Source organism: Lissotriton helveticus, chromosome 2_1 (genome assembly GCF_964261635.1).
Source record: "Lissotriton helveticus chromosome 2_1, aLisHel1.1, whole genome shotgun sequence".
In the NCBI taxonomy this organism is placed as follows: Eukaryota; Metazoa; Chordata; class Amphibia; order Caudata; family Salamandridae; genus Lissotriton; species Lissotriton helveticus.
In genome coordinates, this window is record NC_136059.1 from 1681539111 (window position 1) to 1681554525 (window position 15415).

The window sequence follows — 15415 nt, forward strand, 5'->3', positions numbered from 1 at the left end:
TTTGTACATTAGACTTGGATCCTGGTTGTTCAGACTCAGCCTTTCATCTTCAAGGCCATATTCAAACGAATTCCTTTGTGCTGAGCATTAATGACCCTCTCTTATTCTTGCCATATACACCATCTAAACTGAATTAATTTTTTAAGTACTTCTGTCCTTATCAATAAATGCATCCGATCCCTCCAGCACTCTGTCCTATTAGTTACTCTTTTTCCCAGATTAACCTTTTCCTATTTCTTTTTGTAGGTGGTCATTGGTGGTAGGAACAAATATTTGATTAATGGTGTTAATGCTAACAATACACGAGTGCAAGATCTCTTCTGTTCGGTTGGACTCAATGTGAATAATCCTCATTTCCTTATTATGCAGGTAAGGCATCCACATTCAATTTAATTGATTTTGCTTGGGTTGCAAAGGCCTGTCTCAAGTTGAGATATCAACACATTCCTGTATATTAGTTCAGCATCAGCAGCCCAGATGTCTAAGACCTCATATTGATTACAGCGAGTGCTTCTATAATGTGTGAACCTTGTTTCAGAATTACTTGTATAGTGTGTGGGTTCTGAGGTTGCAGAGCAACTGATCCCTTTAAAAGGAAAGTTCAGAAGATGTGAGGGCCAGTCTTCTGAAAACAGATTTTTATTGTGACTATCGTTCTGTTTATGGGTTTAGATGGCATTGTTTAATTGGTTGTATGACTAAGGTGCTCAGCTGGGGATAACTTTTGGGATTTTTTTTCAATGGGATTATCAGATTGCTTATCACATGAACCTAGACTACTTTGACCTGCTTCTGAATTCATAATTGAAACAATAGCTGACAGGATATTTTTCATTTGATTTATGTTCTGGAGCATTCTCTCTTTGGTGCATGGCATGCTTTGTGTGAGAATGTCATAATCTGGAGTCTTCATTCCTTGCCTGTCTCAAAATGAATTCAAAGAGAGAGACAGTCTGTAAGACTTTGATAATGTTAGGATTGCCCAATAGCCACATGTTTCCAAGATGTCAAATACAATGGAGAGGTATGGCTGTAGTGTTTGTGGCTCATTAGGTTCTATCAGATTCTGCAGAGAAAAAATTACAAACCTGCTCTTTAGACACTTTCCACTGGCTGTGTTTTTTGGGATTTTCCCAAATTAATGAAATTTCCTGGATATCGGATCTGTTCTAGTAAACAAATGGCATACATGTTGAAAAAGTCCTTAAGTATTTTTTTCCCTGAATCATTGCGATTCATGGTTTCCATTTTACTGTGGTAAATTCTATAGACTCTCCTTTCATATCTTTATTTTACTTGTTGATATGGATAACCACTATACCCTTCTCTGTTCTTGCTTCATCCCTCTGCCGCGTATCCTGTTCCCCATAAACTTTTTTAAATGTACTTCTAGGTCTCTACAACTGCCTGATTACCTCTACTCCTGCGTGTACCTGTACCTCCAGTGGAGTTTAGGGTTGTTCAGCTGATTACAGAGCAGCCCGTGTTTCATTGGAGTCATTTGTTTCTAGTGCCATGTATGTGAAGATTACATTGGCTAGTACGGAATACTTTGACCAGATCCAAACTAACAGCAGGGTTGCATTTTGATGTCTTAGGTGATTGCAGCGCCTTCTGTGGTGTGCAAGTGACCCAGATTATGGGTAGTTTTTATCGGCTATAGAAACTTGATAGGTATGCAGGTATCTCCAGCTGAAGTCGGACAGAATTTAGGTTAGAGAGGAAGCTGTTTAGGCGAGGAACAGTAAGGGAGTTATGGAAGCGTGTTGTACCTTAGTGCTGTAGAATTAATTGAAACCAAACCCATAGGTTACTAGTTTTCTAGGACAATTTTGTTCTCAGAGACTTGAGGGGAGTCAGAATTGGGTGTTAAATTCATGAGAGATGGTCCTGACAGTTATTTGGTTTAGTGAATCAGAGCGGCAAATCTGGTCCTAGACATCACAGCTTAGGAGGGGAATGTGCAAGTTTTACTCAGAAGGATACAAGTAAATGAAAGGAATGTATTATCTATAAATTGACATGGAATACATTGTTGTACCAACTGTTTGTCTTCCATCCTTGTCATAGGGTTAAAAGTTCATGAAATGTAAGCAGGACACTACGTTTTTTTTTCAAGAGATGCTTTCACTTAAATTGTGTGCAAGAGGACTCGACACAAGTGTCACTTAATCTTTTTAGCACCATGCAGTGAGTTGACAGATTATGGAAATTTCCTCAAATTAGAGCTCTGATAATAGTCTCTCTGATTTATGTTGGAGCTCCTATCAGGGTTTGGACTGCAGCAAGGTTCGATTCACCATCAGAGTGAAAGGAAAAGAAAATCTTGGTGTTGATACCCAAAAGCCCCAAGCATACAGAGCAGGTTCCTGATGCCAGGATAGCACAGCTTACTGAGAATGCTGCCTGAACCATTCACTACATGATGGAATAATGCATAACAAGTGACTCTAAAAGAGCATGATGCTGCAAAACCATTTGTTACAAGTAAATAACTGGTATGTTATGCACTAATTGTGATTGCTGGCTTAAGACTGCTTTTTTTCCCTACAGGGGCGAATTACAAAAGTTCTAAACATGAAGCCTCCAGAGGTAAGTTCATTTGTAAACTAGTGAGTCTTGTGGGTTTTATTTACATTATAAATTACAGTTTCGTAATATAATATTGAACATGTTCACAGACAGCTGTGTCGTCCAACAAAGCTACAGAGAAGGGGCTCTCTTGATCAGCATTGGTTTCTGAAGCTTGAGCATCTTCTCCTGAATTCCTAGTTTTTAAACTGAGGGCATCCAAAGAGTTACATCTATAATTTCACCACGCACGGGGCAACAACACTTAATGCTGTTAATAAATTCAGTTTGGATTGAGAACACTCAAAAAAGCAAAGTTGTGTTTTTATTTCCTCTTTCCTATGGTTGTTTTATTGGATGGGCAAACAGAGATGCAATTCCCAAGGAAGTGCAAACCATCTTGCTTCAGTATGGAATGGTTCACCCTTCCCTGTGGCTGTGTAGTGGAGATTAATTTCTGGAGATGTGTCTGGAGCACTGCTCACTTGCGAAGTGATGTATGACAATGTGAATTTTATTCTCCGTTTATTTGCAGATCTTACCCATAGAAATAACCATGCCTTGTTAGATTTCAAAAAGCCTCCAGGGTGCACCTTTATCCTCCGTCTATCTCTTCTCCTTTTGTAAATCTCCACCCATGCCTTGCTGTGATGCATGCTGATTCTTAACTATTTTAAGTAAAGGGCTCGGCTACCACCTGAAGCTAGCTCTTGGCTGCATAAGTACCCAAAATAATAAAAAATATATTAGAAATTAAGTCACTCTTCGATTTCCAAGGTATTGAATAATCCCCTGCAACCTTGTGGACTTTTTCACAATATGTTTATACTGAGGTCTTTTCATAACTATTTGAATACTGGAAAGATTGAGTTTTTTCTTTGTGGCAATCTGAAGCATCAGTCTAGGCTTTGTCTACTGCAAGTATTGTGTGTGTTTTCTCTTTGGTTGGCCTTGAGAGGGTCATTTTGTTTGTCACTAGGCATGCTCCTCCCAGTACTCAGCAGAATCCATGGGATGCACCCTTGTATATAACTTCCAATGGTTAGAGAAATCTTTCCAGAGATCCCATCTCAAAACTGTGGCCTTCATTGCAAAGTGTTGCCTCGTTTCAGGACCATTTCTGTGGTATCCCTTAGTGTTCCTGAGCTTGAAGAACTTGGCAGTAGAAGAGGTAGACCATCCTCCCCAGCAGTTTGGCTATTAGTTGGCTATGCTCTATGCAGTCTTAAGGTTCCTTTAGCATCTCTGGTGTCTTAGACACCATACAAACTGGCCTTCAGGGGGAGGATGGATACTTCCTTTACTTAGACGTGGCAGTTCTTCTAGAAATGTATAAGTTAATAGAAGAAATTATAGAATGAAGAAATCAGTCTACTAGTTTACGTGTAAGAACAGTGATAGTAAAAACTGCGGTCTAAAGTAATGACATAAAGAGAACATGTTTCTCTAACTACACATAGGTGACAATAAGAAAAGACGTTTAATGGTCCTTAACGTTTTTGTTTTTTTAAGTTGTTCACAGTTGGTAATAATAATTGTATATGGCGTATTGCCAGAGTTGAAGGATTTTGAAAATATTTTGTCTAGCTGAAGAATTTAATGTACCTTTAAATAACCTGTTTTGTACGAATTCAGATTTTAGCAATGATTGAAGAAGCAGCTGGTACCAGGATGTATGAGTGCAAGAAGCTTGCAGCTCAGAAAACCATAGAGAAGAAAGAAGCTAAGCTGAAAGAAATCCATACGGTAAAATATATATTTTTATATTTTCTGATGTTTTGGTAACTCTGGTGCTTGTGTGATGGCAATGATTCTGTTTTGACAACTTTCACAATAGGTGACTTTTCAGGTGCTTGCTGTAATTTTCACATTTGCTAATATATTCGGTATGCTGTTGATGGGGGGTTGGGGGCGTCCAAGGAGCTAGATCTGTTTAAACCCTGATGATTACAACTATTGTGTGTTGCAAGAATTGCAACGTAAAGTTAGCGTATGTTGCCACTGCCTAAAAGTGTGCTAACACTTAGAAGAGACGAAAAAGGGACATTTTGAAGTGTCTAGAGACAAACTTGTCTTTCATGTACCCATTTCGAAAAGGTAAGTACATCATTTCTTGTAAAGGCGTCCCATGGTATCTGGGTACATTAAGCCATGTTGAGCGGTAGGGGAAGCCTTCCTGGTAGTCCTGTGTCTCTCCAATGCCAGGGTCATGCTAAAAATAATCTTAATGTGAGTTAACATTGTGAAAGGGTGAAGTCACGCCAGCCGTATACCCGAGACGTTTTCATACCTGCCGACTGTTCAATGTTTTTTACCCTACACACACATGTTTTTTAAGGTCTGGCATTCGGCGTGACTTTGTAATAGACATACTTATAGTGGCTTTCAGCCAGCTCTCTTCATCCATAGGTCTGCTGTAGTGTCAAAAAGAAAGGCAAAGAATATTGTTGTACTTACAACAATAAGAAACGTTGATTCAAAAACTAATAAGCGCCACATTTAAAGTGGATTAAAGTAACCCCTATAGTCCTGCATTCTGTCTAGGTATGTATTCATGCAATTAATATTACACCTAATATTGAAACCCTTTTCCCACTCCTCTTAAGGAATAATTTTATGTAGTAAATGTATAATAACAAAACTACCCTTTCCTTTAAACTGAAGGGTTCTCATCATTTGAAATGACAGATGGCTTGCCTTCATACTTCATTAGCAATGGGTCTTCAACATGGGTATCTTTGTGATTCGAGTAGTTAAAGCACCACCAAAACTTCCCTTCACTTCCTAGAAACCCTCATGCACATACTGACCTTTTCAATGAGCCATTTCTCCTTGATGACTTTGCAGTGAACTTTCACCATTGTTCTTCAATGTGATATTTCAGTTTGTAGTCCTCAGCATGCACCAACAGTTTACAGGGACCATTCAAAGCCCAAATATATTAAGAATTTGAAAGCCTTAGTACAGAAATCTTGTTACTGTAAGTGTTATCAGATCAGGCTGCATCAGCTCCCACTCAATGCCTCTTCGCAATAATTTCTGTCTCAGCGTTCCTCTCTACCACTGGATTACAAGAACACATTGCTATGTAGTAGATTTTTGTTTTTGCCATAATAGTTTACAGTACCTGTGCAGGAGACCTTGCCTGTTTACTCTTTCCTTGTTCACTCAATATTGCTGTTATTTTAAGTGTTAAAAGCAACAAATTCTTGCCCTTAAACAGCATCTGAAGAGTTGTGTGATTGTTCTGCTTATGCTGATACAGTTTCCACAAGTCATTAAAGTGAAGTCCAAAAAATTAGCTTGTCTTTCACGAATAATGGAGGACCTTGGACCAAGGTCTCAGGAAAAAAATGAAAAAATGTACACCAATGGCTACATCAGTTGACAATTTGTGATGTGTAAATACTTAGAAATATTAAGCAATAGAAGCCCATTGCCATGAACCAAAAATGGAAAACACATTTAGTAGAAACTCAAATTAATAGAAACATGGTTTATTAAACTCCTAGAACAGCCAGCTAATTTACTAATAAAATACTATTTAAATTGCATTTAAATAAGTACCTTATAAGCTTACGCTGCCTGGTTAGGGGACTTAATGTTAAAGCAGAAATAAAGAGGTAATGTGACCACGGGGGAGGGAGGCAGGGTGAGGAAGAGGGTTAAGAGAAATAATTAGATTTCAGAAGGGGCCCCCCACGTAAAAAAATATTTTACTGGAGGGGGAGTTTTAAAAATGTGCGAAAGGGCTGTGGAGTGGTGCAGCCACAAAAAAGGTGCTTAGGACGAAGGCAGATGACACTGGAGGGAGACTGATATTGGGAAGGGAAATAAAAAAAATAGACAATAGTGGGGGGTTTGATGGTGTGATAAGCTGGAGGAATGCTTTAAAAGTAAAGTGCTTAACAACCACAGGGGCTATCCATAAACCCTGAACCCGGGACAGTCGATCAATACATCTAACAAAAGGTTCAGGGGGAGAGAACAATAAAAACTAAACATAGTCCCACATCTTCAATCAAGGAATCAAAAGAGAACAAGGAAAGAGAATAAACCGTGGTTAAAGAAGCCCTTTAAAACAGTCTTACTGATATCAAAATTCTTTATTTATTATATGTAATACACAAAAAATTCTAAAAAAACAGATATGCTCAAGACAAAAGTGCTGGTGTACATAAAAGAAAACATATATCACAAACCAGACAAGTGGCAAACAAAACCATTACATATTGGAATAAAGGAACAACATAAACATGGATATCGTGTCCCTAATTCAATTTGGGCCACAGAAAAGCGTAGACGGCGTTTCGACCGCTATATTTATTGTGCGGTCATCTTCAGGACTCGAGATTTGCTTGAGCAATAAATCTTTGAATTAAAATAGGATCAAGCCAATCAATTACTTGTGGTCGTCCATAGATACTTTTGGGAGACAGAGATAGCGGAAGGAGACGCTACATCTAAATTACTTCTTTGTATTAATGCAGTGGCTTCAATTCTTTACACTACTGCTCGCCTCATTACTTGGCTAGCTGACACGGACGAGGCACGATTTACTCTTTTGCTCAGAAATTTCCTAGCCTCCAAGGAATGAGGCGAGCAGTTGTGTAAAGAATTGAAGCCACTGCATTAATACAAAGAAGTAATTTAGATGTAGCGTCCCCTTCCGCTATCTCTGTCTCCCAAAATTATCTATGGACGACCACAAGTAATTGATTGGTTTGATCCTATTTTAATTCAAAGATTTATTGCTCAAGGAAATCTGAGGTCCTGAAGATGACAGCACAATAAATATAGCAGTCGAAACGCCGTCGACGCTGTTCTGTGGCCCAAATTGAATTAAGGACACGATATCCATGTTTATGTTGTTCCTTTATTCCAATATGTAATGGTTTTTGTTAGATGTATTAAAAGTAAAGTGGCTGCATCCAGTGACCGGATGGAAAGGGTAAAGGGGAAAAGCATCCATGCAGTACTTTAGGAAAAAAACAGCAGAGATACTATTTTCAAGATTATTTACATTTACACCTTAAAACCAAAAAGCGCCTGAATGGCAATTTCAAATGTATATAAATATTTTAACTTCTCCTTATTGACAATGTTGTACATAAAGCTCACAGTAAAGTTACTTCCTCCCCCCCCCCCCCCCAGACATCTCAGCTTGGGGCTATCTATTTCCGGACACAATAAATCTCAGTTTTGCATTTGTGTTACATACATTTTCCCCCTGTTACTTTCTCTTAGATGCACTGAGGGCCTAAGGCAATAATTGGGAATCTAATACACAGTAACAACACCGTAATTTTGTATGTAAATGAGAAAAAAGAGAAATATGAGAACAATAATGAAAGAGGAGGGTAGGCGATGGCGACCAGTTCAGTACCATCTTCAGTGGATAGCAGAGATTATTCTAGGGTTTGGGGATCAGGCACTCAAGGACCAGCACCTTATACAGGGGCAAAATTATTCAGTTGGGACCTCGTTTTGCGTATATATGTGCACGAGATGGATGAGGGGCATCTGCATTACCTAGTCTGTGTGTAAGTGGTGGGCTGTCTAATGTATCCTCCCTGTCCGATGGTTGGGTGGTTCCTGAGTGAAGGTCTTCTAACATTTATTTCCACTCATCCAGATCCCTCTCTGCGTTCTCGTCCGTACGGGCCATTTTTAAACGAACTTCTTCCGCCACACCCCACTCTCTCATGTCTGCCCTCCATTTATCTATATCGGGGGGGGGGCTCTCGCATGTCTGCCCTCCATTTATCTATATCGGGGGGCGCGTTATGAGTCCAGTAAATTGTGATTCTTCATTTCGCCACAATCGGGCCTAGGAGCTCAAATAATTTGTGCCCCATGCGCGTCTCTTTTTTAGGAACTGGAACTATTCCCAGTAGACAATGCTTTAGTGAGGCTTTGGTGTGACACTATCCATCTCTCGTCTCACCTGCTCCCAATACACTTGAAGGCAGGGGCAACTCCAAACCATATTAACCGCATGCGCGCTAGCGGTTTTCCCGCTCCGCGCTGTGATTCGCAAAAACCCGCGTTACATGACGAGCTCAGCTCGTCATCCGCATAGGGCAGGTTACGCCCATGACGAGCTGAGCTCGTCATCAGCCCCGAAGGGGTTAAGGAAAGTGGCCGGATAAGAGCTACACCTGGGGCAGGCTGCTGATCTGCCAGGATTAAAAAGTACCCACCGCTGGGGCATGGATATGCGCAATGTAGGTAATAAATTTGAGATACTTTAAATTTAGTGTTACTAGCTACTTCGCGAACCTGTGCAAATGTCCTTGTCCACTCACCCTCTGTAAGTGGGGTGGGTAAGTCTACTTCCCATTTTTTTTAGTTTGAGAGAGCTCAATAGTACGGTCCGCCTTTAGGGATTTATACAGACGCGAAATAAGTCCTCTGGTGGAACCAGGCTCCAGAATTAACGCCAATTTATGAGATTCTACCGGTTCGTCCAGGAACGAGGTCCAAATCTCCCGGGCTGGGCGTGGTATTTTTGCATATTGGAAATACTGGCCATCTGCGATACCAATATTTTGCCTCTTGGAACGTCAAAAAAGTTCCATTGGCATATAAATCTTCGTCTGTCATTCCACTGCGTAATATCCATTACTGTTTGAAGTTGGGAACAGCCCTGAAGCCATTGCAGGGGAGTGCTGTGGCATATGGAGCCCTTTGGATGATCAGGATGACTGCCTGTTCCAAAGCAGTCACCACTTGTCGGACTATGTGAGGGAAATCTGTAGGGGGCGTGAGCCCATCACGAGATAACACAGGAAGGTCATGCCTGTATTCCAATCTGCCAACAATTCTTTTTTAGTATTCTGGCCCTCCACACATCATTGTACTGCAAATTGTCCCGCTTGATGATCTAGTCCAAAGTCTGGGAGACCCAGGCCAGCTGCATCCATATCTAGCTTTAGAACAAAAATAGATATTTTGTGAATTAATTCTACCAAATAGTGAAAGACGTTCATCTTGAAAATTTTAATTAAACATTTCAGGAGAAATGCAACTAGAAATCCACACGAAGCAAATAACATTATTCTGAGAAAATGCACTGGTCTGTCTGTCTTTGTGATACAAAGGACCAAACTTTACTCTACAAAGTAGGTGTGGTCATTGCTGTTGTAACCCTGTTTTATATTCATTTTTTAATTATTAGCCACCACACTGGCATCTTGTTGTGGCATCTGCCTAACCTTGTGCCATGGGTTCAGGAGTACCAGCAGCTGATTAATTTTACACAAACATTCACTATTCCAAGCACTTCCTTTTACAATGCAGCTAAACTGGTGGTCTTTCTGCCATTGTCTCTGAAAGAACTTCAGAAACAGATGCAATATCCCTTTCAGTAACTACATCTGAGTCTTCTGAAGTCCTGAGAATCTTGCCTATGAAAATGGTGAACCAGCATTTGAAAACCTAGCATCTGTAATGGAAGACTGGATTGGTTCCCCAGGACATCTCTAGCACCCAATCAATGATGCTTTTTATTTTATTTTTATTTTCTAGATTTAAACATACATCAGAAATGCAGCTTGCATAACATCTCCTGCTATTAGACTTCGCTCAATTATATTTCATCATTGTTCTTATACCAATAATTACATTTATCACATTGTAATTCTACATCAAAACCACCGCCCTGTCCCCTATTGTCTGCACTTGTACACATCCTCATTCGAAGAATCTGCCTCCCTTCGTCACATTTAATCTCTCTAAGGTTCCCAGATATCTCTGGCATGCTTTTAGGTTCAGTATTTCACAATAGTCCTCCATCCTTTCATTACAATATGCCATATATTTTAGCCATTCCTCTTTCGTAGGAGCTTTGGATGCCATTCGGTGTAGCGACACCTGCCTCTTTGCAAATAGGGTGATGGAGACCAATCTATGTGCTCCACTTGGAATGCCAACATTGCATTACTGGAGATTGTCGATATCCAGTTCTACGATTTCGGCCAGTGATTCAAACATTCTTTTCCAGAAGTTGACCAACTCTGGGCAATTCCAGGCAATTTGTAAAAAGAACACATTTATGGCATAGCATTTTTTGTATTTGACGATTTTAACTGGGTTAAACATAACTATACACTCTGGTGTATAATGTAATTTATGTAGTATCTTGAAATGTATCCACTTGTACCTGTAATTAAATGGGATACCTTTGACTTGCACACAGTTGTATTGCCAATATGTTTCTGATAAAGGTCTCCCCAACTCTATTTCCCATACCCGTCTAAACAAACATTCCTGTGCCGCCCCATAATTAATCCTCTCTTTTAACACATGGATCTTTATAACTGGTTTCTTGAAAATGAAAAGTCAATGCTCTGCTCACATGTCTCTTTCATATAGGAAGTCCTTCTTTCCCATTTTATGGGCTGTCTGGCTCCGGCTCGAGCTCTCTCCAAACACATAGCTATGTTAGGTTGAAAGTTAAAAGGAAAATTAGTTGGTTTCAAAAATTCCAATACTAGAATATCAATTGCTGTATTGCCACCAGTTATATTGGAAAAGGTGATAGCACATTGCCTTTAACTAAATGCAATGGATGTAGTCTCCAACTGGTAAAGAGTTCTTGTCCGAGTCAGAAACATTTATCAAAATATTGTAGTTCAGGTTATTGAGCAGATTTAATATTGCATAACATCAGTTCTGGGAGTATTCCAAATTAGTATGTGCCGTCCTTATAGCACAACCTACGTCCTGGCTTGTTGATCTCCGGTATACGGATTATAAAAAACCCTGTCTTGTTGCATTGTCCTTGTTGACTTTTTCTGTAAATTCCTGTTAAAGGCAAGTGAGATGATCGAATATAGCTAAAATATTTCGTGATAATGTAAATGTTTCACTACCCTTTGCTTTGTGTTTTCAGATTTTGGAAGAGGAAATTACGCCGACATTACAGAAACTGAAAGAGGTATCCAATCACATTAAAATGTTTCTAGTTTGATAATGTGATAACATTCTTTCTATGTATAGACTGCTGTAGGATGCAGATTTTGAAAGTTGGTGTTAGGAATGCTCTGACATTTTGGTATGTCTGGGCGCTGACTTTCAAACTTTGCAAAATTTGCCAACATTTCCATTAAAAAAAAAACAAAATTATTTTTAAATAAGACATCTTAAATGTTTCTAGTCCGTGTACATTTTTTGACAATTAAATGAAAAAAGTATGGAAGCTACCATAGCATGACTGTTTTCACATTACATACCCCTGTTGGTCATCCTTTATTTGAAAGGGAGTTGGAATATAAGGCTCTAGGAAGAATGGTCTCTGATTTTTCTGTACAGTCCTCTCATTTCACTCTTCCACTCTGTATCCTAGTGAGGCAAATCGATTTAATTAATCAACATAATTAATGGCAGTGCCCGGATTAAGCACCTTAAGGTACCTAGCCCACCCTCCCCCCCCCCCCAGTCAGCGATCACATTCATCGGTCCAGAATCCCTACCGTTAGACATTTCAGCTATTCTAAGAGTCACACCACTCTGGATACTCTGGCACACGCACTCACACTCATCCACCCACTCACGAACACTCATGCCTCCAACAGGACAAATCTTAGAACTAATTTTATCAACACTTTGCAATCATACATGCGTCTGACCGGAAACATCCAACAACGCAACCTAAGTTTTTTAACACATTTTTTTAATTGGTTTTTCACACATCAAAATAAAAACAGTAAACAGTGCACTCACAGTCCACCCCCAGCAGTCCTCCAGTCCCTCCAGAGTTCCTCCTCCAGGCCTGCATGCCTGACCTAGGTAAACTTTTAATCATGGAAGTTTGACATAACCCCACACCCAGGCATGATCTAGACATCTTTACTCCCACAGGCTGCAACAACCAGCATATGGATGACCTGCTCAATGAAGGATGAGAATGTGCAATCTTCCACAATTTTATCTGGAAATGCATTTTTCGGGACCCAGCAAATAATTTGAGACACTCTCCCGTCACTTCCCACTTTCAGCTATTCAGGTGTCTTCCTTCAATAGAGTCTACAGACCCTGGAGCCCAATAAGAATATAACCAAAATATAATACATTTTAGACCTTATGACCATCCTCTCCTTTCACCACATTCACTCCACATTCCATGGAGACTTCAACCTTGGTGGTGAATAAAGCATGGAGACGGAGGTGCTCCCTCCACACGATTCTAAATACTCTGGCTATCAATCAGTTCATTTCTAAACCTACCAATTCCAAAGGCAACACCCTCAATTTTATCACGGACAGACTCTCATCATCAATTCTCTGCAAAACTCTGTTCCCCAGGAATATGCAAACCACTTTTCTTACTCCTTAATCACACCTACGCATTCAGGAAAAACTAAAAAATCAATGCGTCCATATTCTGTTCAAACACTTCTTCACGGATGCCGCTGAAGAAATCCGTGTACTTATCAACATGTACACTATTACCCAGAAAAAACGGATGGAACTCCATGCACCTCAAAAAGCTCTATCCGCTGCAACATAGTACATCAACAAACTCTTAAAGAAGAAATGCATTTAATGCAGCAGACACAAATAGAGCCAGACAATGCCTTTCTTGACCTCACCAAACTCTCCACTCTGCAAGTACATTCCTCTACACCATAACCGCGTAAATAACTTCAACTCAGCAACTAACAAAAGCAAATCACTCTTCACCTCTGTCAAACACTGTATCCATTCACTTCCAGACCCTCCAGTCCAACAATCTGTTGACAAGTGGAATCTTCATTGAGAGTATTAAAAAAAATCGGATTCCACCAGTATGTCTCTAATTCCCCCATCGTTTCGCCCTCATGTAGGAGTTTTCCTTGCATGCTGAACTCACTGCTATCAATTCACTAAAGGTTTACGTCTTGGAAGATGATTCCTAGCATCATACATTGTGAAATCACTTCATGGAGATCCCCTCAATCATTGCCCCACACCTGAGGTCATCGGCTTCCCTGTCTTAGAGAACGCGGCTGATGACTTTGATGCAAAGCAGATCTTCGCTTTTTGAAGAAGCCTACTATCGACACAGACATTTTTGCCAATTACCACCTCCCTTTCAAAGGGTAAAATTGAAAAAAACTAGTTTCAGGAATGGATTACTTGAAATCTTTCCATTAAGGTGATTTATGGGTGTGGCTTATGGTGAATGTTTGAGTAATTTTTATTGTTTACACGTCACTAAAGACTGAGGGATTCATATTTATTAAGTAAATGCACTTTATTTGTGGCAGAGTGCCCAATGTTATATTACTCCTTCAGCTAATCTTTTCATTTTATCCAGCAGTACTTTGTTTCCTGGGGCTTAGCAGGCCACACACAGGTTCAAAAAATGTAACTACATATCCCAGAGTGCTATTGAATAGAATTCCAGGGCTTGCTCAAGACGTTGCATGATATGGGACACCAGGGTCAGTTGGAAGATAAGCATCTTCAATTATTTCTCCTTCTATGTATATTCAAATCCCTCTTCTATCAGGCGACATCAAGAATATCCGCCACCTCCCACTGGTGAAAAGTTGGATGTATTTGCGAACTATGGTATTAACATTGTTTGGACTGCCTTTTTGCTGAGGTCTGACTTTCCCTCTCTTTTCACGTAGGAACGCTCTTCCTATTTGGAGTATCAGAAGATCATGCGGGAGATTGAACATTTGAGTCGTCTCTATGTTGCTTATCAGTTTGTTTGTGCCGAAGAGACTAAAGTGCGCTCTGCTGAGGAGCTAAAGGAGATGCAGGATAACATTGTGAAACTACAGGAGTCCATTGTGGAAAATGAGAGGAAGGTGAAAGAACTCGGCAAAGAAATTGCGGAATTGGAAAAGAAAAAAGATGGGGTAAGTAATAGAAGACATATTGAGTAAAGGCCCCTTTTCCTCATCATTTTAATATTTTTTATTATTTGTTAGTTCATTTTAGTTTTTTGTAGGTGTCGCTTTTTTATTAATATATAATGGGAAGTTTACTATGACAGCCAATGTGCTTTATTATTTAATCATACAGATCTATCTTTGACCTTCACATATCTGCCCCACGAAAACGGACTAAACTGATATGTTTTTTCACTGTGGACTTACCACATATTTCTTCACATTCTAGAACTCCTCCTTCTCAACTGTACCTTCAGTTGGTAATTTTCTCCACCATTTCAAAAAGTACTTCTGGATAACACCTTCTGCCTCTGGTCATGATTTTTTTTATTTTATTTGCATTACTTAAGATTTAAAATGTTTTATGTGCTTCAGTTCTTTTTTTAGGTTTCGCTGGAGGGCGGAGCTCTTAGCTCCGCCTCCAGAGAAATCTCTTGATTCCAGTAAGGAAAATGGAATACGCCCCCCTGTCCCATTGGCTAGCTCCATAAATGGAGGCTAGCCATTGGAACAGAGATCTGTCCGTCAAGGCCGGACCAGATTCGGGGGCGTTCCCGAGATTTTTTCCCAGGGCGGAGTTACGTTTTTTCCCGTTCCCTCCCCTTTCACTGAAAGTCTGTCCATTCCCGCCCCCTCCGTGTGCCTTTCCGCCCCCCCCTCGCTGTCCTGTGCACGTTTCCCGCCGTCCGTGTCCTCTCCCGCCCCCTCCCGCCGTCCGTGTCCTCTCCCGCCCCCTCCCGCCGTCCGTGTCCACTCCCGCCCCCTCCCGCCGTCCGTGTCCACTCCCGCCCCCTCCCGCCGTCCGTGTCCACTCCCGCCCCCTCCCGCCGTCCGTGTCCTCTCCCGCTTATTGCTAATACCGTTAAAACCAGTAGACAACTGCTGCTCGAGTCTGGACTGTTAGGACAACTTGAGAGCTGCTGAATCCATCACTTGGGAACGCCAGCCCAGACTTG

At 40.5% G+C, this 15415-nt stretch overlaps 1 protein-coding gene across 1 annotated transcript in view; it reads left to right on the forward strand.

The window, feature by feature from the left end:
- Positions 1-15415, forward strand: part of SMC2 (structural maintenance of chromosomes 2) — a 297985-nt gene that overhangs the window by 44008 nt on the left and 238562 nt on the right. Inside the window, exons 4-8 of the mRNA XM_078676628.1 lie at positions 247-369; positions 2554-2592; positions 4207-4317; positions 11468-11512; positions 14193-14426. Of these exons, the coding sequence (XP_078532754.1) occupies positions 247-369; positions 2554-2592; positions 4207-4317; positions 11468-11512; positions 14193-14426 (552 nt within the window). The remainder of the gene's footprint in view (positions 1-246; positions 370-2553; positions 2593-4206; positions 4318-11467; positions 11513-14192; positions 14427-15415) is intronic.